This window comes from Montipora foliosa, chromosome 4 (genome assembly GCF_036669935.1).
Source record: "Montipora foliosa isolate CH-2021 chromosome 4, ASM3666993v2, whole genome shotgun sequence".
In the NCBI taxonomy this organism is placed as follows: Eukaryota; Metazoa; Cnidaria; class Anthozoa; order Scleractinia; family Acroporidae; genus Montipora; species Montipora foliosa.
The window spans coordinates 45,720,081-45,742,218 of record NC_090872.1 but is presented as its reverse complement, the minus strand read 5'-3'; the positions used below and the strand labels follow the sequence as shown (position 1 = coordinate 45,742,218).

General features: G+C 38.9%; 1 protein-coding gene across 1 annotated transcript in view; it reads left to right on the top strand.

Annotated features, from left to right (window-relative positions):
• Positions 1-1,695: 1,695 nt before the first annotated feature.
• LOC138000855 (uncharacterized) overlaps positions 1,696-22,138 on the top strand; it is a 46,345-nt gene continuing 25,902 nt past the window's right edge. The window contains exons 1-9 of the mRNA XM_068847527.1: positions 1,696-1,811; positions 2,587-2,942; positions 3,308-3,472; positions 5,800-5,910; positions 6,470-6,607; positions 7,181-7,277; positions 13,044-13,262; positions 15,168-15,544; positions 15,995-16,162. Of these exons, the coding sequence (XP_068703628.1) occupies positions 1,733-1,811; positions 2,587-2,942; positions 3,308-3,472; positions 5,800-5,910; positions 6,470-6,607; positions 7,181-7,277; positions 13,044-13,262; positions 15,168-15,544; positions 15,995-16,162 (1,710 nt within the window). The 5' untranslated portion in view covers positions 1,696-1,732. The remainder of the gene's footprint in view (positions 1,812-2,586; positions 2,943-3,307; positions 3,473-5,799; positions 5,911-6,469; positions 6,608-7,180; positions 7,278-13,043; positions 13,263-15,167; positions 15,545-15,994; positions 16,163-22,138) is intronic.

The window sequence follows — 22,138 nt, the reverse complement described above, 5'->3', positions numbered from 1 at the left end:
TCCACTGTGATAAAAGTTGTGTACAAACGTGAATAACAGCACTTGAAATTTGGTCAACACATTTCATGTTGCAGGTTTCAAGTCGCACGTGCAGAGCCACTTTTTTGCTCATTTAGTGGCGTTCTCTTTCTCTTTTCTTAAAAGGGTCATAGGTTTACTACTAAACACCACAAGTGCGAGAATTTGTCCTGCAATTCCCTCAAACATCACCAAGGCACCGTTATTGAGAACAAACCATTCCTAAATCATTTATATACCATTTGAAAACAACTACCGAACCATTCGTTGTACTTTTGAGAAGCCACTGGCTGCGAAATTTACAATCGGTCAAAATAGGGGTAACAACCTCTTGGCTTGACCCATTTAAGTGCCCAAAGTTGTTTATATATTAAATTGTCTCTGACATCCTTTATTTGACATGTTCAAGTCGAAGAATCAATGTTCATCATAGCGCATTTGGTATCACGGAATTCCATTAACAATATTCCGATTTCCTTTATTCAGCGTGATATTCGTCCCTTTTTTGGTAATAAACTTTTCGAACAATGAACCTTGGAGTAACTATTGACAAAATCAAAGCTAAAAGCCCCATTGGTAGAGTGACATCGAGGAGGGGGTGGGCTTTAGCCACACCCCACTCCCCCAAAAAAGTATTTTTGGCATAAAATTAGAAGTGATTAATTTCTAAACAAAGTCAATTTTCCATTTTTAACTGACAGAAGCTCACATCTCTACCTTAAGAACTATTTTGCTAAGAACATAGTGCTAAGGAGAGTAAGCCAATCATTGAAGCTTATTTCCAATGACACGATTTGTGTCGTCTTTAATTTTGTGTAATTGTTGATTCCAAACAAAAATATGGATAAAAGATTGTTAAGAAACAAGAAGCTTGTCATCAGCACACGTAAAAACATCCAATTTTAGATTTATTAGACCTGTAAAATTTTGCTTCTAAGTGGGCCAAATAAAAAAGAAATCCGATTTTAATAACGTCACAGCTAACGTAAAAGAGAGAAAACAAAAGATTGTTAACATGCTTTAACTTGAAACTTTAAAATAGTAACCGTTATAGGCTTTAAAGCATAGAAGACTTCTAAATCCTATTATTTCGTGTTTGAATTGAATTGGTAGCCACACTCTTGTTATCTACCGTAAGTTCATAATCTGATACAATAATAAAACAGGCGCGCAAGCCTTGTCCTTTTATAGAACTACGACGAAAGCATCCTGTTGAATCGAGGAAGAGAGCGAGATAGAAATGTGTTTACAACGGGGGCACACTTTTCAATTCCCACTCTTTAAAATAAGTTGGGAAAAATACTATTATCCTTTTTTTCGGTGAATAAGACTATTTGAACGGGGTTGCTTATTAGCGTTTTTATTCAGGGGTGAAATTACCAAGCATCTCTCTCAAACGTAGTTGTCATAGCTAAATCTGACCACTGTTATTTTACTACCTTTGTAGATACTCAGTAGTTGCCGCAATTGTGGAAAGCACACATCTTAGTAAGAAGAGAAACAATCCACATCAAGACAATAGGGGACTATCAAAACATGACTAAAAAAATTAAACCATGACCCCTGCATTAAGAGATTAAGTTTGGAAAACTCCTAATTCCAGTTAGAATCATAGCCAAAGAGATAAATTAGGCCTGTGCTAATCAGCTTATCAAGAGGTGTGGTCATGTATAAAGCAATCAGTGTGTGAAGACATCCCTTCAGTCTGATCAAAATGTCCGCTAGAGGCTATTACAGGGTTCAATTGTGTTTTGTCTTCTTCTCAGTTGTGTTGTTGAATCAAGGCTGCAAAGGTACTTTGAGCTAATTTTCTATTGTGCTATTATTCCGTCATTATTTTATGCTCCAATTAAACCTGTCTTCCTGAATTGATGCAGAAACAAAGATTTGGGGGAGGGGCACAAGCCCTGGAATAAGGAAGTACCGAATGAAAATTGTTGAATCGCGATTTAAGGCGATTTTAAGATGCTTTTCGACCGCCTTCAGTATTTCTGCATGCCAAATTGACGTGTATATGAAAAATTGTGCTAAATTTTTCTGCCATCAGTTTCCGTTACTATTAAACCAGTCTTTTTAAATTGATGCAGTAACGACGCATTACAGGGGGTGGGGCGCATGCTTAGCCATCATTAACGATGGAATGAAAATAGTTTAAAAGTTGATTTAAAACCAGTTTTAAGCACCAGTAGTAAGAAAGTTCTTAGTGCATCTGCCAAAATTGCCCTGTCTAGAAATTCTTGCCGTTGCTTTTCTACTCCATGTAACTATTTATTTCTGAATTAATGCAGCAAGGAAGAACTGGAGGTGGGGTACATGCACACACAACAATTTGCTGAAAACGCGATTTTTGCCAGTTTAAATTAAGCAGTTTTTCAAACGCCTTCAGTGCCTCTGCGAAACTACCCTGTCTATAGATACTAGCGATATTCTTTTTAGTGAGAGAAGCGTTGCGATAGGTCTTCGATCAAAAAGACACAATCTGCAAACATACTTTTCAAGACTGGGCATGTAGTCAAAGATTTAATTATATCAGTAAACATGAGATGCCATCTTTCTTGTTAATTATAGCTTCTAGATTCAAGACTGGAAAAGTAAACATAACGGCATCAAGTCCAGGACTATTTGCTTGCAAGGCAATTTCTTTCACTCAGCCTTTCTACGGAAGACAGGCAGTTAAAGTGTTTGCCTCCTTTGGTCATTCTGTGAAAAACTCTAGCCTTGGTAATGGCGCTGCCATTTGGGTGGAATCAGAAGACAGGCATCAATTTAAGACTTGTATTTCTGAATATGGCGAAGGTTCCAATGGAAAGGCAGAAGTTAACTGGATTGCTGTCCAGTCTGCTCCATCTGGAGCTCAAATAGGAAGTCATGCGCTGAACTCCTGGACGACTGAAACAAAGTGCGAAAGGGTCGTCTTCCCTCAGGCAAGTCTTACTCGAGGGGAGATACGCTTATTTTTCTCATAGATATTGATGAGCAGAAGGGATTCAAAGCATGCTTTGTTCCATGGAAAATTATATCCTCTAGGACACACTTAATTTTAGACATCCTTTGTCGAGCAAACGACAGATAGGGCAGAACTCGAACTTTTAATGCTTTATAGACTATCACATTATCCGTGAAAATGGTTCCCTACATTGCAAGAGAACACATCACGTACCATATGAGTTGACTTGAGATTAATTAGTGATTAGATTATGTTAAAGCGTATCTTGGATGTCTTTCTCTCTGTGCTCATTACCTCATGGGCTGATGATGTTCTGTTTCTAAATAATTTATGTACTTTTAGCGTTTCCTGTTTCCACCAAATGTTGTTGTCACACCTAGTCACCAGACTCCACAGAGACCCCAGGATGCCCTGGCTTTTTGGATTGAAGATTATACTGCCGGCAGTTTTACACTTTGTGTTCGGGAAACCAAGATTTTTGCTGGCGTTCATCGAAACATTAGAATCGTAAGTTTTTAGTTGATTGATGCAATACAATATCACCCCATTGTAAGAAACAATAAGTTACAGTCTATTTTCACAATTTGGTTCTTAATACAAGCAATGACCAATACTAGACAGACCCTTGAAGTTGAATTAAATTCAACCAAGGAGACAAGTGTGCTCTCTCGACCTCTATCTCCTTGCTGACTGAGACAAATTTGGGATTTGCGGCAGTGGTCGAATCGACACGGGAGAGAGCTTGCCTTTCCATGGGAACCGGCCTTTCCGCCGTTTGGGGTAACCCAGTCATCTGGAGCCTTCCTGAGGATAAAGGCGAGCTGGCTAGGCTCAGTTGACTTCTCAGTCAACCAAGCTGACCTCACCACTTAAAAATACGCTCTGTTTTGCCCCATGTATGCCCGGCCCGAACAGCCAGAGTTACGGGGCTGCATCTTGGGATGCTGTTTTAGATTGCCCATCGGCATCGAATATTGGAAGAGACAAATCCCAAATTCGGGGGGGGGGGGGGGGGAGCGGGCGAAAAAGTTATTTTCTTATGGCCACAGGAGTGTCATGGCTGAATTGCACGAGTCAATGTACATCGTAAGGCATGTGTCTCGGGGAGGGGGTGGGGAGTAGCGAAGGAAAAAGTGATTTTCTTATCCCTACACGTGAGTACCTTTTAGTTTCGTGTTTTGAAGATACTAAACTCTTAAGAAAATTACTCTTTCAAGCGCTTTCATTTGTAAGCAAACAATTTGACCCCCACGTCTCAATGTTGTTTTGTGGGGGCCACGAACAGTTTCCTGGAAATCAACACTTTCCAAACCAACACTGGATAGGGGAAGGGGGAGTAGAAGTGACTGCCATGGAATTCACAAGGGAGAAATAATGAAAAAGTGCTTTCTGTCGGTTTTGTACAGTTTTCTTTAAGGAGCTATGGCACGTGATATTAGGGTGTTTAAAGGGAAATCTTTAGTTAATCACGAGTTTAAAACTTGAAGATGGTAATGCGGAATTCATTTACTGATAAAATTATCGTTACATCCCAAACAAGATGATTCTGAGCAAAACGACCTTCATCCAATTGATTTGTCATAAACTTGAAAAACGTAGGGCTGATTTTTCAAGATTCTCCAAATGGAATCCTTTTCAATCTTGCCAAATTGTGTCCATCGATGCTTCTCTTTCCTTTTACTGTATTTCTTTATCTTGTTCAAGAGTTCTAAGTGGTTATTGCAATGTTTCATTCTACTTTTTGGGCATTTTGGGTGTCATGAGATTACATCATTTTGCTTGACAAAGCCCATTTGCTCAAATTTGGTCATAGCGGGGACAGTTAAAAGGGAAAAAAGGCTACTCCAAACTTCTCGCCATACAATATTTTGCCTAAAATGGAACAAATTCAGAAAAAACCCCGAATAAATCCACGATTCGTAAGATCTTAAAAAAATGTCCCATTTATTCCGACCATCAATCTCTCATCAACAAAAGCCAAATGATAATCTTTATGAAACATAAAGATGATAAAACAAGCAAAATCTAATAACGTATGCGTCGTGGGCCTTTTTATGGTCATTTTCTTTATTGTTTAGCTACTGGGTAGCCAGATCGACTTTAAATTTTCGCTGACTGTGCAATTAAGTCCCGGATGTGTCGCCGCATTTTGCGCGAGTTAAAAGTCCTCAAGAAATGTACCAGAACGTTTAGATGCTTAAACTGCGAATTTCTGTTTATCAAAGGCATCATTAAATTAAATGAAGGCACTGTAAAGAGGTGGTTACTTTTAGCAGCCTGATCGCATGTTATCAACCTCCACCATTGGTATAAGAATGGGACTGTTTTATTCTGGGCATTTAAAAGTGGTTTTTACCTCTCCGATAAGACATTCTTGAGTCGAAAAGCGCAGTTATGCGGATGAAAACGGAGGGTGAATATTATCAAAGAAATGAAAAAAAAAATCTTATTCCGTTCACGATTTCAGCGAACACCTAGCGGAAATGTTTTAGCAGAACTCAAGTTCAAACCTGTTGGTGAAAGGTTTGAAAACACGTTGTTGCAAAATATTTGCTTTAACCATTTGTGTTCTTAAAGGGCCACCTACAGACTTCAGTACGTCTAATGCCAGGCGATTTTGCTCGTCAATGGAGGTGGGGTCATGGGTGAAGGGTTAACAACATCGACGACCACTCACAAACAATGTTCTCTTTAACCCTTTGCCTCGTAAGAGCACCACCTACATACATTAATATTCTGTCTAATGCCAGACGAATTTATCCGTGAATTGAGCCCACTTTAAGTGTGAAAGAATTGATAATGACTAACAATTTCTATGAATCTTTTGCATCTAGAACTGGTTGGCGTTTACCAACATAAGTTTCGTGAACTTTACCTTGACCGGCAGTTTGGCGTTTTCAAATAGGAGTTCCCCATCTCAGCAAGATAACTTCGCTTTCTGCAAGGTAAGAAATAAGAGTGCAAGGAGTCTGCTTTGTCTATCGCTAAGTTATTTTCTCCTTATAGAGTGGTTGTTGGAACTTTTATGTCAGGAGCCCATGTCCTGGACTCTACAACTTCATTGAAATACTTCATTTTCACTCACGGTTCTCCCATCCGCTCCTTTGTTCTACTGTTACATTAAGTCAGCATCTCGTACCTATCAGTAAGAAAGCTCGTAATCTAGGAGTCATTCTTTATAAACACCTCACTATGTCTAGTCACGTGAAAAATATTTGCACCTCCGCATCTCTTGCACTGCGAAACATAGGCAGGATTAGGAAATACTTAGATCAAACAAGCACTGAGCGCCTTCTGCATGCGTTCATTTCATCCAGACTAGACTATTGTAATAGCTTATTATACAGCTTACCAGTAATGGAGAGTCAGACGAACAAATTACAAAGACTGCAGAATTCAGCAGCTTTATTGAAGTTTCCTTCATTTTCTGCAGCATTCTAAAATTGCAGCCTAATATTTTCCTCAAACTTACTAACGTAATAAACAATTTGGTTATTTTCACAGAAAGTCAACTTTATGGCTCCATTTTTCGCCCCACCTGTGATAATATTAACACCAAAACGCAAACCCAATGACGAGAATTCGAGTTTCAGTTCTTCTGCAGACTACGCAAAATGTGGGGCAGTAACCACTTGGATAACGGTGAGAAAGCCTGCAATGCATATTGCGTCAGGGTATGAGGGAGGAAATTTTCTGAAGAAGCCACCTCCATTCACTAAAAGCTAATAAAAATAATTATCTATGATAATCGTTTATATCCTACTTATGTAACAAGCGCTCTCTTTCAAACAGATGTACCCTCGACTAAGGTCTACCCAAGCAAACAGTCTTAGGTCCCTTTGTATCATATGTTTGAACTATAAAATTACTTTTTCAACAAAGAGCTGGCAATTACTTTGCATACGCTTGTAATTATGGTCCAGCTCCTATACATGATTGGTCATGACTTTGAATTTAAAAACACTGATTACTGGCTCACAGCGAGGAAACCTTGGCCGGTCATGAAAAATTAATGCTGCACACTATTCTGTTCCAAGGCCATCCTTGCAAATAAATTCAAATTTGACTAAAAAGCTGTCCCAGTGGAAATCATTGAGGTTAATAACTTATTGTGATGAAAGATTTATGGTCTCACTGCAATTTGCTTCCATAAGAAATGAAAGTGAAATAGACTGTTTGGTTTTTATTCTTCACTCGTAATCCATCTTTCTTTAGTACACCACAAAATCAGAGACTGAGATGTGTGTTAAAAGTCATAACAGCGACGGCGGAAAGAAGGATCTCATTGGAATTGATTACGTAATTGTTGGAGGTAAGAGAAATGACTAGGCCAAAACAGAAAACGGAAACAGCATTATTAGACAAACAAGTTCTCAGTTTTCGCACATCCTTTCTTTCTTTTTTGCCTTTTCTTTTTTAAGCAGTAAGCCCTCGCGTATTGTGTTGTGTTAGGCTTCATTTGTAAAACGCAAACGTTAAACTGCTCTTGACAACTGGGCGCGGAGTCCGTTTTCCTCAAGATACAGAACACCAATTTCAAGCTATAATTTTTCAACTTTTGAGTTAAGCAATATCTTGTGAGGAACAGTGGTAGCGTAGTAGTAGGAGCACTTTTTTTACCAATGTGGCTATAATTCGTTACAAACATACATACATTTATTGAAGCTCCCCCATAGGGGCTTTACAGTCACATTTGGCTTGTTATTGTCTTTAAAAACGTGTTTAAAAAAACAGCTTTTCAGAAAAAGCGGATTGAAGAGTCTTGGGGTCCCTCATAGTGTAGGAGATAACCGTAATTGAAGGCTACTGAAGGGACATACCCAGAAAGGAAAAATTGCAAGCGATCACTGTTTACGGGTGTTGGAAGCTCCTGTACAAGTAGGCTGGGGGAATGATCTGGGTGCTGGATTGGAGCACATTAGGGGCACGAGTGCTTAAAATAGCATCCTGAGCACTGATCCCCATTGTGAAACTTGAAGAAATAGCCTCAGGGAACATCAAGGGCCTTCCCGACACCAGTTGCCGCAATGGGTTTTTTGACATTTCTCTGGGACATTGGCCACAATTCCCAATGTATGGTTCTCGTCATAAAAACGCCAATTATGTCCCCTAGCAGCCAGATCCTGCATAGTAGCCCCATATTTCATGAAGCCTGGGGCCTCGCGGGGGTACTGTGCAGTAAAAATACCAACATACACATCAAAAACTTGTAGCCAAAACATCTGTTGAGCTAATGCGTTTCGCCTTGTTAACTGGCTTGAGAGCTAACGATGGGAAAGAAACTTCCGGTGAGGTTTGGAGGTGGAATGTGAAACTTTTTCTCGAAATTTGGATTAACAAGAAGGGAGTCAAAATCAACAAATTCATTTTGTATGATTTTGGTCCGAAGTTTAGCTGGAACCAGCGCGTCATTTGGTAAATTGACAGGCAAGAAAGCATCATTGTGACCCTGGGTCCCAGGGAGCAAATTCTACTCACCTGAAAAAGAGGCTGACACTGGCCGGTATCTGGAATAAGAGTGGAACCCGGGAGCTGTACAGTGTTTTGGGACGGGTAGTGGCAAGATAGTCTTGTAAAAGAGCACAAAGTTGGTTGCTTTTTTATCGGCTCTCAATTTTTTAGTTTAATCATGTTTAATGTCGTAAGAAAGGTTTATTCGCCTTGGACTATCATCGAAACATAAGTTAACATTATCATCTTCTCACTATGCTGAGATATTCAAGGTCTTCACTCCTGAAATTACGGTATTGGTGGAAGATTCCTGAGTCATGCTCTGGCTTTAAAACTGCTCGCCATGTTCAATAACAGCAACAACAACAACAACCAACAGTGAAACCTATTTGCTCTCAAGCACGGAACACTCTGAAAGCTATAAGCCTACTTCAGCGATTTAGAGCAATCCGAAAACCTCGAAATACTTCACGTATATTTCCAATTGAATCGAGGATTGCAACGAATTTTGAGTTTGAAAATTTCAAAACTAGAACTACTCAACCAAGACGAGCTAACTTTAAAGTGGTACTATGATCAAAAAATCATTTCCTTTTTTTCTTCTGAATTTGAAAGCGTGTTCGCTTAACACCTAACTGGCATTATTTTGAGCTTTGAGTTTTATCCAAAGGCTGTTTATTTTGAGTGTAAGTTTTGGATTTCATGGTCCGCCATTACTCACGTTCAAAACTGGCCGATTGGACCTCAGAGGGTTGGATCTAGAGAAAATGACGTCATTTACTCACTGGCTTAAAATTTGAGCGTGTAAACGCAATTTATTATATATGTAAAACACGGGTTGAAAAGTCTAAAAGCCCGAAACTCCCGTGCTGCATATTAATTAGGCCGCGTACACACGCATTGCATTCTCAAACTAGTGAGTGTCTGACGTCATTTTCTCCTCGACCCAGCTCTCTCAAGATTTTGAAGTTAGTAATGGCGGACCAGTAAATAAGAAAATTCCAGCTAAAATAAACAGGTGTCTTTTTAAAATCAGAACTTAAAACTTGGGTGAATTAGTGTTTAGTTAACATAGTTTTGAAATCCATAGGAAAAACAAAATTTTTTTTTGGTCGTAGTACCACTTTAACAATGTTATCAATATTCAATTTGACACCTCGAAAGACAATTCAGGCGTAACAGAATCTGAACTAGGGTTTATTCCGGAGCGTCCATCATATCAAATCTAACGATATTAAATCTTTTTCGACGTTTGGATATTTAAATGTTTTTGCTTAGTCTACTGACGCATGTTTGAACATCATTATACTTTATAGTCCACCAGATACTCCTTTTCGACTTTTATTGATGAATTCAGTACTCTTTTGGAACACGTTGTCTTATTAAGTGACTATCCTGTTATCGTTGGTGACTTCAACATTCACGTAGATAAGCCGAACGACTCTGAAGCTTCTGATTTCAATAGTTTGCTGTCCTCTTTTGGCCTAGTATAAAGGATAGACTTTCCAAGTCATCGAAATGTCCACAACCGCGATCTTGTTATTACAAAGCAATGTGAAACATCACTCACAGGTACTGGTTTTGAATCAATGGATCCGGTGCTGCTACGCTATTGTTGAGTTAAAATTTTCATTAAAGAAACGTCCATATATGTTGAAATGGATTGTATTAGTAGTAGTAGTAGTAGTTGCAGATAAGTTTCTCAAGATCTGCAGATTCTTTCGAAGCAGTTACTATCAATAACAAACCAATAGAGGTTGTAACTAGCGTAAAACTTCTTGGTCTCACAATTTCAAACAATCTTAAGTGGAATGCTCACATAGAGAATGTTATCAAAAAGGAGCCTCCAGGCTTTATCAGTTAAGGCAACTTAAGCGTGCAAAAAGGAGATCCTGCGCAGCTAGTTTGTTTTTATACTACGTGTATCCGGCCCGTGTCTGAATATGCTTGCTAAGTTTTCCACGATGGTCTATATAAGTATCTCTCTGAAGAGCTAGAGAAAATTCAGCGCCATGCTCTTCTCTCTTTATACTTCACCAAAAACTGACGTTATTCGAAGTCATGGTCTAAAGTACTACCTTTATGCTGACGACACACAGCTGTACTTGACATTCAATCCCGCTTGTAGTGAGGACCTTATTACAGCTACGTCATCATTGTGTTGAAGCTTGTGTGGCTGAAATTCGTGTTTGGATGTCTAGTAACCATTTGAAATTGAACGATAATAAGTCTGAACATTTAGTTTTCCACACAAGACATTCACCACGTCCTGACATTTCTAATGTTATGGTGGGCGAAGAGGGTGTAACTCCAACTGCCTCATGTCGTAATATTGGTGTTGTGTTTGATGACACCCTCACCTTTGAGACTCATATCAATTCTGTTTGCAAGACTTCATTCTGGCACTTGAGGAACATCTGGATGATTCGCACTTACCTGGATAAATCATCATTGGAAATTCTGATCCATGCCTTCTTTACAAACAAACTGGAGTACAATAACTCTCTTTTAACTGGTCTCCCTAAATACCTAATTCAGCTTCTCCAGCCAATGCAAAATGCAGCTGCATGTTTCGTTAGTGGGTCAAAGAAATATGATCATATCACGCCAATTCTACATGAGCTCCACTGGCTCCCTGTTGAGAAGCGTATAACTTACAAAACTTTGCTAGTTACTTTCAAGTGCTTAAACAATCTGGCACCGTCTTATATCTGACCTCATCATTTAGTGCAAGCCTACACGAGCTCTGCTTTCTAGTTCTAAGAATTTATTAGTAATTCCTCGTACCAACACTATACGATATGGCGAAAGAGCATTTTGTGCTGTAGTACCTAGACTCTGGAATGGTTTACCACTAGACATAAGATCAATTAGCAGTTTAGAGCTTTTTAAGAAAAAAACTCAAAGCATTTCTTTTTACTTTACAACGACAATTATGACTAGGGAACTTGAACTTGTGATTAAGATTGATATATTTACATTTATTATATTAAGATTAGTATTTTTCATATATTCCTTTTTTGTTACATTTTAATTTTCATAGGTTACAACTATTGTAAACAGCGCCTTTGGGTTAAACGGATTAAGGCGCTATATAAATTCTTTATTGTTATTATTATTATTATTATTATTATTATTATTATTATTATTATTATGTGCAGTTGGTAAACGTATGAAAGCTAAAATAGAACCACATAGGGCGCGCAGCGTAACCTATGCGATCTGAAGGAACTATAAATAGAAAACTGCTGAGTTAAAAAAAAAATAAATAAATAAATAAATTAGCGATAAAATATAAAAAAAATCTTACAGACAATCTAAGGCTCTCTAATACTAAAACTATATTGAGCTCCTATACTATTCCCACGGGGAAAGTCAATTGGCAGTAGCTTTGAAAGTTCTCACTATGTTGAGAGAACTCGAGATGGTAGCCTTCTGCATCCCTCTCAAAACGTCATAGCCCCTACTGCCAAAGAGCTTCCTCATTGTCAGGTCTACATCCCTTGACCACCCCCCAGCACGTCAACGATGATGTTACATTGTTCAATGTCATAGCCAGGGTACTGTTTCTTTAGCTCAAATCGCAGTGGCCCGTACTTGACCGTCTTCTCCTCGGACTTCTTTTCCTGATGCTCCATCCACGAACAGGACATCTCCACAGCCCACACCATCTTATTCTTGTGGTCCACAAATCGAGCGTCCACTCTGTTAGCCTTGACAATGGTTTGTTCCGCATAAACTGGAACATCCCAAAACGCTGATGCCTCAGATGACTCATAGACTGGTTTGGGTACTGCACACGAGTACCAGGGAGGGACTGAATCAATTAGCCTCAGATCCCTAGTCATCTCGAAGAAGAGGACTTTCAGTGCTGCGAAATTAATAATAATAATAATAATAATAATAATAATAATAATAATAATAATTATTATTATTATTATTATTATTATTATAACATAGGTAGATAAAAAATTAGCACACGGTCTACTATACCGAAGCAACAAGGGCTTTAACAAAACTGGGTAAATTGAGACCAGAAAGCAACTAATAAATCGAACCCGCGCCGGAGGGGGAGGTTGGGAGAGGTGTACTTTTGCCAACAAACGTACCACCTTTCATAGACCTTCATAACACACAAAAGTGGAAGTTATAATTCAAAGCCCAAGAAATGTCCAAAAAAGAAACCGTTTGAGCAGAAACGAAATGTTACATGTCTATAGGTAGAAAATAAAGAAAAAACGACTGGGCAAAAGACAACGACAGCTCGCCTTAGGTGACAAAATCAGAGCAAGAGAGGGGCCTTCAAGGTGGCTCCCCGATAGCTGCGATAAAGTGAATACTGGCCTCGGGGGTTTAAGTAAACACCATCGGGCAAATATAGAGTGACGGTGGTATTATTAAAAACCAAATGACGCCAAGAAAAACATTGGCACAAAGCTATAGAACACCGTTGAGCTAAGGCGCCTTCTTTTATGCTTTCCTGCGGTTCGACTTTGTTAGATCTTGTTAAGCTGTAATTTACGTATTGTACGAGTTTGTTGTCCAGTTATTTCAACTCGGTAAACGGGAAGGAACACTTTTGTTGAAACGTATTGTAAACTAAATGCTATTTCATACATGTTTCCAGACTTGGACCCATGTCTCAATGTGACATGTCAGCATCATTGCTTGTGCAAGGCTTTTGGTCCATTCAGTGCTCGCTGTGTAAGCATCGACAGATGCCCATCTTCGCAAGAACCAATTTGTTCATCAAATGGCACAACGTATGACAATAAGTGTCTGTTTGAACAGGAGATGTGCCTGCTGCGGCTCAACTTTACAATCCAGCATCCTGGCAGCTGCGAAGGTCAGCACCTCAATACATAATTTTGTTCAAAATTAAGTATCAACCAAACCTCGTTCCCAGGGTTGGGAACCCTGGTTGGGGCTGGTCACTTTTTTAAATGTGTGTTTGGGGAGGGGTCGCAGTGTAGGCCTTGTCATCATTGCGAGGAACAGAATCACAACACATTTGATTTTGTGACCAGACGACCATCGAAAAAACGTTTCACGGCAAGGTATTGAATATACTAAACGTCGAATTCGACGTGAAAGGAAAAAAGTTGATATAAAATCAATCGGACGGAACAGAAAATATACTCGCGTCTTTCGAATTTTTGTATGCCGGTGAGAAGGTAAAAATTAAAACTACTCAACAAGCTCAAGTGAGCAGTCAAATTGAGTGATAACGAAGGATTCTAATAGTTTGCGACACGTTTAAAGAAAAGAAAGTATTGCCGTGAAAGAAAACAGGGGGAAACGTTTATCCATGGGAAACAAACGTGTTCGGCGATCGATCAGTCGGTATCATATGTTTATGTCACGTATCGACCTCAAACTGTGCAGGTATTTTATTTTGTTCTCTGATTTTCGTTTTTCTTTCGAATGTTAAACAAAGTGATTCCTAAGTCGCACGCTTGTCAAGCGAGTAGACAGTTTTGGATTACTTGTATTTCAACAACTTCGTCTAAATTGTCGCTGTCATATTTTTGGAACTGCACACCGGGCTTAAGGTAATTCCTTAGTATTGCATTGGGCATCCCTACTGGGCACGATTTTCGCGTCATTAGCGCGCGCACATGAGCACGTGCGCATACAAAACGTAAGAGATTTCGCTCAAACTAAACCCGATAGCGAAATAAATGCTCCTTTTCTCTCAAACGAGCACAATTACCTTAAGCGTTTGATTATTAACACAAATTGTGAAGTATATTTTTAGCGCCGGTAAAATAACAGAGACATTTTATCACGCAAACGTAGTGCGTGGTGTATTATTTATGGTAGTGTATGTTCTGTGGAAGCAACTTTAGCTACTAAAGAAATCTTTTTTGCGAACTTCAATCGGTCACAAAAGCTCTTGTTTTTAGCTTTACTGCTTTTGTGGGAATCTCCTGTGGGAATATAACATCAGCTGTTTTGACTTTTTTGAAACTTACATTGTAAAATAAAGATTATTTTCTGAAAAAAAAAATCTTGTCAAACAATTATGCTTTCGCCCAGTTGCGGGTCATATATAACGAAGACTCTACCGTAGTGGAGCAATGTTTGTCGAGGAGAGACATGTGACCAGCCCTAACCAGGGTCTCTCTCCTCACTGTCAAAGAGACCCGGGGGTCTCACTGACAAAGAGACCCGGGGGAACGAGGTTGGTATCAACCAACTGATAAACCCTCGAAAAGAGAAAATGGAAAAACTTAAACGTTTTTTTAGAATAAATAACGGTAACATTTTCTGAGAGAACTTTTATAGCTCATCGATGAAAGATTTCATTAATTAGAAGAAAGAAACTTTAAAGTTGCCCGCATTTCTGTATGGGTATCCATCCCCGCCAAAACTTAAACCCAAACCTTGGGTAGAGTTTCATATCCGGATCAAAATGGCGGAACACAAAAGAACCATTGTTATTCTGATTAGGCCTTGTTGATTAGGTATTAGGTACTTTGCAATTGAATGTTTGATTGACGAATTGAATGTGTGAATTTATAATTGCGAGTTTAAATTGTATGATAGAATGCTTGAATTGAAGGTTTGGATTTAAGAACAAGTTTGAATTTTGGCGGGGATAGATACCCATAAAAAACTAGCCAAAAATAGAGCTTAGTAATAGTTAAGAATCTCGAGCGGACCCGGCCCTTGACTGGGTGTTAAAGCTAGGACTAATCTTACTTACTATATTTTCTTTTTCTCTTCTTTTTATTATTACTTTCGAAAGGATTTCCTTTCCAGAGAGGTCGTCGTCACATGCCTCACATTCCATGGTTAGGGTATTCCCATTGTGAAGTCATTCCTTTCCAGCCCTACGTTTTCTACCCTGACAAAGCCATTGAAATGCAGATCACTGTCAATCATGTGGATACTGGTGACATGTCCTATGTCCACGATGCTGCAGTATCTTGGGTTGAAAATGTAAATTATCAACAATTTACTGCCTGCGTGATGGCGTCAGGATTTAATGAGCGGAAATACACTGCTAACATAACAGTTGACTGGATGGGTTATCAGGGAGCTCCAGCCGGTGGAGTAAGCGGAGAGGCAAGAATATCTCAGTGGTGGACTGGGACGACTTGTGAGTCAGTGAATTTTCCTTCGGTAAGGAACGATTTTGGAGCGATTTTCCTTGCTTTAAACTCAAAGCAAAATTAGGAAGGAGGGAATAATGGCTCTTAGACATAATTTTGGATTCTCCACTCTGTAAAGTCACAAACCGAAGGAATTGCAAGACATTCCCCATTTTATGTAAATTTAATATCTTTGTTTTCCCCACCATAAATCGGGGTGTAGCACTTCTAGCTACATTCTGAAAACTAGTTTATGTGGTTTTGTTGTACTTCACGGCCCGAGTTTGAAAAAAAACGTGCAACTGTCTTGTCATTGGGATGCTTGACTATTGCGAGGTCGTATTCGGTATAACCCGATGTTTATCTTGATAGTATTACAAGTGAAACTGCGAATTGAAATGATTTCTTAGCGAAGGATCATCGCTGAAGTATCGTTATCTGCTTCTCTGGTTTTTAAAACACTTTCTCTTTCTGGTTTCAGGGAAAGTTCTCAAAGAAACCCTTAATTTTAATCACCGCTGTTCATCACCATGCAGGATTAAAAAGGGACGCGGCCAGTATTTGGTTGGAGGATGTCACGCAATCTTCTTTCAAACTATGTTTAAGAGAACTGCAAAATTACGCGGGCTCCCATGAGGATATTTACACTGTAAGCATATTTGTTTGATTAGGAAACTTTATATATTTTAAATTTCACCTTGATAACGAGGCTTTAGGAGACAGAATGAAAGTGGCGTTGGCTTCCTATCATCCTCATCATCAGGTAGAGTGAAGGGGTTAGTTTCAAAAGAAATTGGTGATGCGTTGATCGATGGGGAGTGAAACACGAAAATTGGATTTATCTATCGAAAACTTTAAGGTAGAATAACCATCGACAGAGAGCGAATCAGGAGGAATGTTTTCTACATGCCCACTTAGGGGCCGACCCTTTAACTGTTGAGGGAAGGGGGGGGGGGGGGGGTTGGGTGATTTTGAAAAAAAAAGTTCCTGCCAGCGCTTGTTGGAAGAAAAAAATTCCATGCAGCACAAATGAAATAGAAAAAGAATTCTTGCACTGCTGCAAGGAAGAACAAAAAAATGTTGCAAAGCTATTTTATCATTCCTGGGGGCTTTATAAAATCCCAGCAAAACTGCAACCATTCCGGATAATCTGCAAGCCAGCGAGCCACTCTTGTTAGCCTATTAAAATAACACATCGATTGCCCTAAATAACACTCTTGTTAGCCTAAACGTCACACCGGTTGGCCTATAGTTAGCTTAGGTAGCTTGCAGTTTGCCCTTATAATGGGATAATATTGAGGTTTGCAGGCTCGTGAACACTATGACGTGAGAAAATCAGTGTCACGCGACAACAAGGTGATTGTGAACATAAACAGTCATTTTCAGCCAAATTATTGTTTTAACTGACGTGAGTCACCATGGGTGCGCGGAGCGGAGAACCGTGGGTAAGAAAATATGGTAACCCATCTGTGCGAGAAAAGTTGGTTTTGCTCACCGTAAGACCGTACAACCGTACGACCGTCCACCCGACCATGTATGCCAATAATGACCAGTATCACCTGATCATATCACGAGCTCAAGTTTAGAGATCATGCAGGAGGCCATCCAGCCGACACTCCAGCTAGTTTACAGCGTACATCTTTGATATTGGACATCCATGTTATCAGTGAATTTGAGGTTTTAAATCCTTTGCAAAAACCGTGCACAATACGTCTTGCATATTGTTGGATCAGAGAAGATCGTGATCAGTCAAAATTGATTAAAAAATAATTTTGAAAGTCAAGTAGACTGATGCACGACTGATAAAACAACGCGAAAATGTATTTTTCAACGATATTTCGGCTGCCCATTACCAGCTTTCATTAAGTTTATTTGGAGATCTAACGAATTTACAAAACATATATATACACATGTTACGAAGTCATTAAAGAGGATTTCAAATGATAGTGTAACGTGATATAGCTACTGGATAAACAAGCCAAAATTTCAAAAGAATAAAATGCCGTTCAAACACTGTACACTAAATGATGAGATCGTTAATCCGTCACGCTTGTTTATCCCAAGAGGTTCTGGAGTTTTTGCTTTTTCAATAAGATGGGCTTACCGAGCTCTCTTAAAAGACGCATTGATTGATGGATGAGCTTTTCGATGGGAATGAGAAACATGTGCCTGTGTGAATGGTTATGCTAAGAAAGTGTTCTGAGACTCGATTGCGGTCTGGATATAATCCGGCTGGTGGGACTGAAATAGGGCGTCTGTGTTTATTAAACCAGTCTTTAAGGCGACGTGCGGTTTCCCCGATATACTGAAGATTACATAATTTACACTGAATCATGTAAATAACATTGAAAGTGTTGCAAGTAATGTGAGATTTGATTTTATGGCTTTCACGCGTAGAATGAAAAGTGTATTCATTACGGCCGTGTTCTATATAGGGGCAGGCGGTGCAGAAATAAAAAAGAACTGCAGAGTTATTATTACAAGGTGTTTTAGTTAATTGGGCCCTAATAAAAATTTTACTTATATTTTTACAACGCCGGTAAGCCACCAAAGGAAGTGTTGTGGTCAATAGTCCTTTTCACGGTTAGTTTTTTCTCATTTGCATTACAATGTAATCTAACGCGAATACGAGGCAATTTCGGGTTAAAACTACAAAACAGCTCGAAATTGCCCCACATACATGCTAGATTATATTGTAATACAAACAAGAGGCTACAAGTAGCCTATACTCGGGCCTGCAAAAGTACAGTGGTCTATGGTTAATTTAGCACTAAATAAAAGAAAAGAGAAAAGTTTGTCCTTCTCACGTCGGCCTTACATTACGATTCTCATGATGTTCGACAATGTATATAGTGAATACCCGGATCCAGATTATCTTCATTACAGGTGTTAACAACGACCACTGGACCATGGAAACTCGTTAAAAATAGTGTATTTGTTCCAAAGTGGCTAAATAAGCACATTGTTTTTGACTGATCGATGGGTATTCTTGCTCAGTGTTTGAGAAAGAAAACGTGAATTGAACGGTTTAAGATGAAACGAAATGACTCATCGAAACATCTTTTGCAGAAACAAATGAAAGAGAAACGAAGGTGAGATGTGAAAACATCTTTCCAAGATGACCAAACTTTTGTGCACCGGGGCACGTAAAGGTCACTTTGTCACGTGCACGACACGTGAAGATGTGCACTATGTCTCGACAATTGAAAATACTTTCAGAAGTACACAAGTTCCTTGAGGATGGCCATGCCAAATGAATCCATAGCACCAGAATCAAATATTTAAAATATACCATTTGTTGTAATTTAAATACTCACAGTGATATGCACTCAATTGTCAAAATACAAATATGTTTGCCAGCTGAGGCCTTGAAATTGCTGCCCGAGGCCGCAGGCCAAGGGTAGCTTTTTCAAGACCGATGTCACAGTTTTTTGCTATACAGACCGACCCTTTGCTGGTAAATAACTTCCTTATTTTTTTCCTGTCTCTCTCCCATCCTCTCTGAAATCACTTGTTTTAATTGTTGACTCGCACCGCGCTTGATAGTGAATGCAGTATTAAAGCGACTTACAAACTAAACGTCTCAAAGCTAAATATTTTTTATTTGAATTCTATTTCCAAACCTCTTGTCTAATGAAAAATAACCTCTGTATGTAAGCGGAGTCGGTGCAAAAAAAACCAGGAAATTTAAGGTCATCACCCAACCTTGCATACGGAACCTGCGCCCGCAGTTCGCGCGGCAGTCAAAACTGTGCTATCCTGTCAATCATTTGCCCCTTCACCGGAAACAGTGCATTTCGGTTGTTCGTAAATGACATTGTTGTTGATCGACGCAAAGACGCGGTCAAAGTTTTTATTCGCGAAGTTAACTCAAATAAATATCGATACGGTTTTGCCGTCTTCGTGCACTTGATTCGAAAATAACAGCCTGAATTCTTCTTAGAATAGTCAGAAAAAGCACAAATGAAAGCCAAAGCACAACAGGTCACGTTCGAATTCTGCTCGCCGACAACCCAAGTTTGTTGACAAAAAAATTGCCACAAAATGTTTTAAATGGTTTTCTGGCCCTTTATTCCTAATGGCGCTCACGTTCATTTTAAATGGAGTATCGGGAAAGAAAAATTGTCAAGCTGATATTTTTTTCGTGTGAACATACATTTTCACGTAGCGAAAATTTGTATAAGCACTACAAAACGTTTACTAACCATTGCCCGAAGGAACACCTTTTAGAAGCTGCAAGGAAGCCGCTGATGAATTTTGCACAAAAACCTCGGCCCCTAACACCGGAAAGCCAGACTTGGAAAGTTTTTCAGTGGAAGGCTCGCTAAGGAAGAGTTTCTAGAGCTTGCCAGAAAGGTGCAAACAAGCTGGTTCATATCTGAAAAGAGCAAGATCTAGAAGGGGCAGTCAAAATTGTGTTTCTTTTATTGTGCGAAAATTTATTTTTCCCTCAATCCCAAATAAGAACTTGCTGTGTCTTGCAATTCAAGAGTGAATTGCTATTAGGCCAATAAGAGAATCAACATCAACAAAGAGGCACTCCCAGGGGTTTGGGGAAGAAAAAAACATGGCTAATTTAAACTGGGGAACAGAGTAACATACATACATACATACATACATACATACATAATCTTTATTTAACGTGGGTAGAAACACTTAGCTGAAGCTATTTTACAGGTTTTCCACAAAATAATATTAAAGAAAAAAAGAAATATATACATAAAAATGTAAGAATATGAATAAAATATCTAGTATCTAAAATTTCAAAATTTAGGTAACTAAAATTTAATGTTCCTCACTGGTTTTTTTAACTATCAAAATATTTTAGGGAACAAGGGAAGAAAACCAATTTAAATTTTAGGGATCAAAAAGCTGGGAACAAGTTTGAAAGTGATTTGGGGAACAAGGAAACAAAAGCAAATATGTAAAGGGAACAAGGTCTCCTCTCCCCAGGAGGGCCTCATCAAATGTTCTGCATCTATCCAACAGCTCAAACAAGCTATTCAAACAATTTTTGAATGACCAACAAGAAAAGAAGACTCTCTTAGAGAAATAGATTATTTATAATAACACTTTAGCATGCGAAACAATGCTCAGATGCTTACGAGCACCCTCATGCCCATGTTTGTAAAAAAGCACCATGAAGTATTCCTTGTGGCTGGCTGGTTTAGGCATTGTTTCATCTTTCAACATTGGGCAAAACCAAATCAACTCCATTCTCAGAGGGCACTGGGGAAAGAAGCTAGAAGAAAAAATTGGCCTTGATCCAATTCTCCCAAGGTAATCTTTACAGAATAAGATCATAGAAGGAACACTTTTGAGTGCCAACCTTAAGCCTTTTAAAACAAGTGCAAACAATATTAATAGTCTTTAAATTCACAAAATGTCAAACAGCATATTTTAGTCTCATATTCAATTAGATTTGGCTGCAATGTTCCTTAAAACTTTGCAGAACTATTTACCATAAAATGTGGAACATTTCCGGCCTATCTAAATATGCCGCAAAAGGGCTCCAAAAAGCAACCAGTTAAGTTTTTAGATTAAGATACACAATACCTAAAAAATAAATTACTTGATGTGATCAAGACATTGAATGACCAAGCAATAAACAAATGGCAGCAATGTATGTTAGGTTCACAAAGTGGGAAAAAAATATTCCTCAACTGATGTTTCAATATGCATTTAAATAAATTTTCTATCAACAATTCAAGGGACTGACTTTTCACTGGTATTGATTTACATTTCCATGATAAGTTTGAAAGGACAGGGGTGCTCGTCGGAAATTTTTAAAAGAACCCCTATAAGAGGTATCAAGATCCTGTCTTGTGGGCTTGGCATGAAATTCTTTTCACCTCTCAGAGGTAGCAGTTCTAGAACAACCCATTTGACACTTTCATACTTTTTAATAGTGATAAAAGTGGTTGCTTCGAATACCTCCCACTCTAATGTAAAGTTTTTTTAACAGAAGGTGTTCATTACAAATGAAACAGTAAATAAAATCGAATACTCTAATGACACGGTGTCTATGTTAAGTTCGAGTGGCCTTCCAGAACTCCCGGCCTTAATTAGACAAAATTAAAAATAGTTAATTGTGAAATGTCTCCTGTCATAACATTTTCCGCTCAATAAACCAAAAGGTACCGCGAAACCTCCCGCTGTGGACCTACGAGCACCCCCGTCCCTTTTATATGGGAGTTGTTTCCCCCCTCCCCAGGAAATTGGGTACCATATGCAATGCAGGGCCAGCACGAGTAATACCGTTAAGCAAAATGGAGAGCTACTATAGACCTCTTTCATAATGGCGGCCAAGCAAAATATTCTTTTGTTTTAATGCCGATAAGCCTTTCTAGCCGCGCTACGACGAGCAAATTTCAAAAGAAGGTTTCAAAATGAGGGCAGCAGGTCCAATTAACATAGAGTTAAAAGAGTGTAAGAGTGGCCGCCATTTGTGAAAATGGTCCATATTTGAATGCTTGACTTGCGGTTAAAACTTACTTATCACAATTCAGTAACAACAAGCTTACCAACGGAGCGCCTTATGACTTTGCAGAAATGTAAATTATGACCATGAATGTAAGACTTGTTGTTATTGTCTTATTCATTGCTATTCGTTTTCACCTGGGAC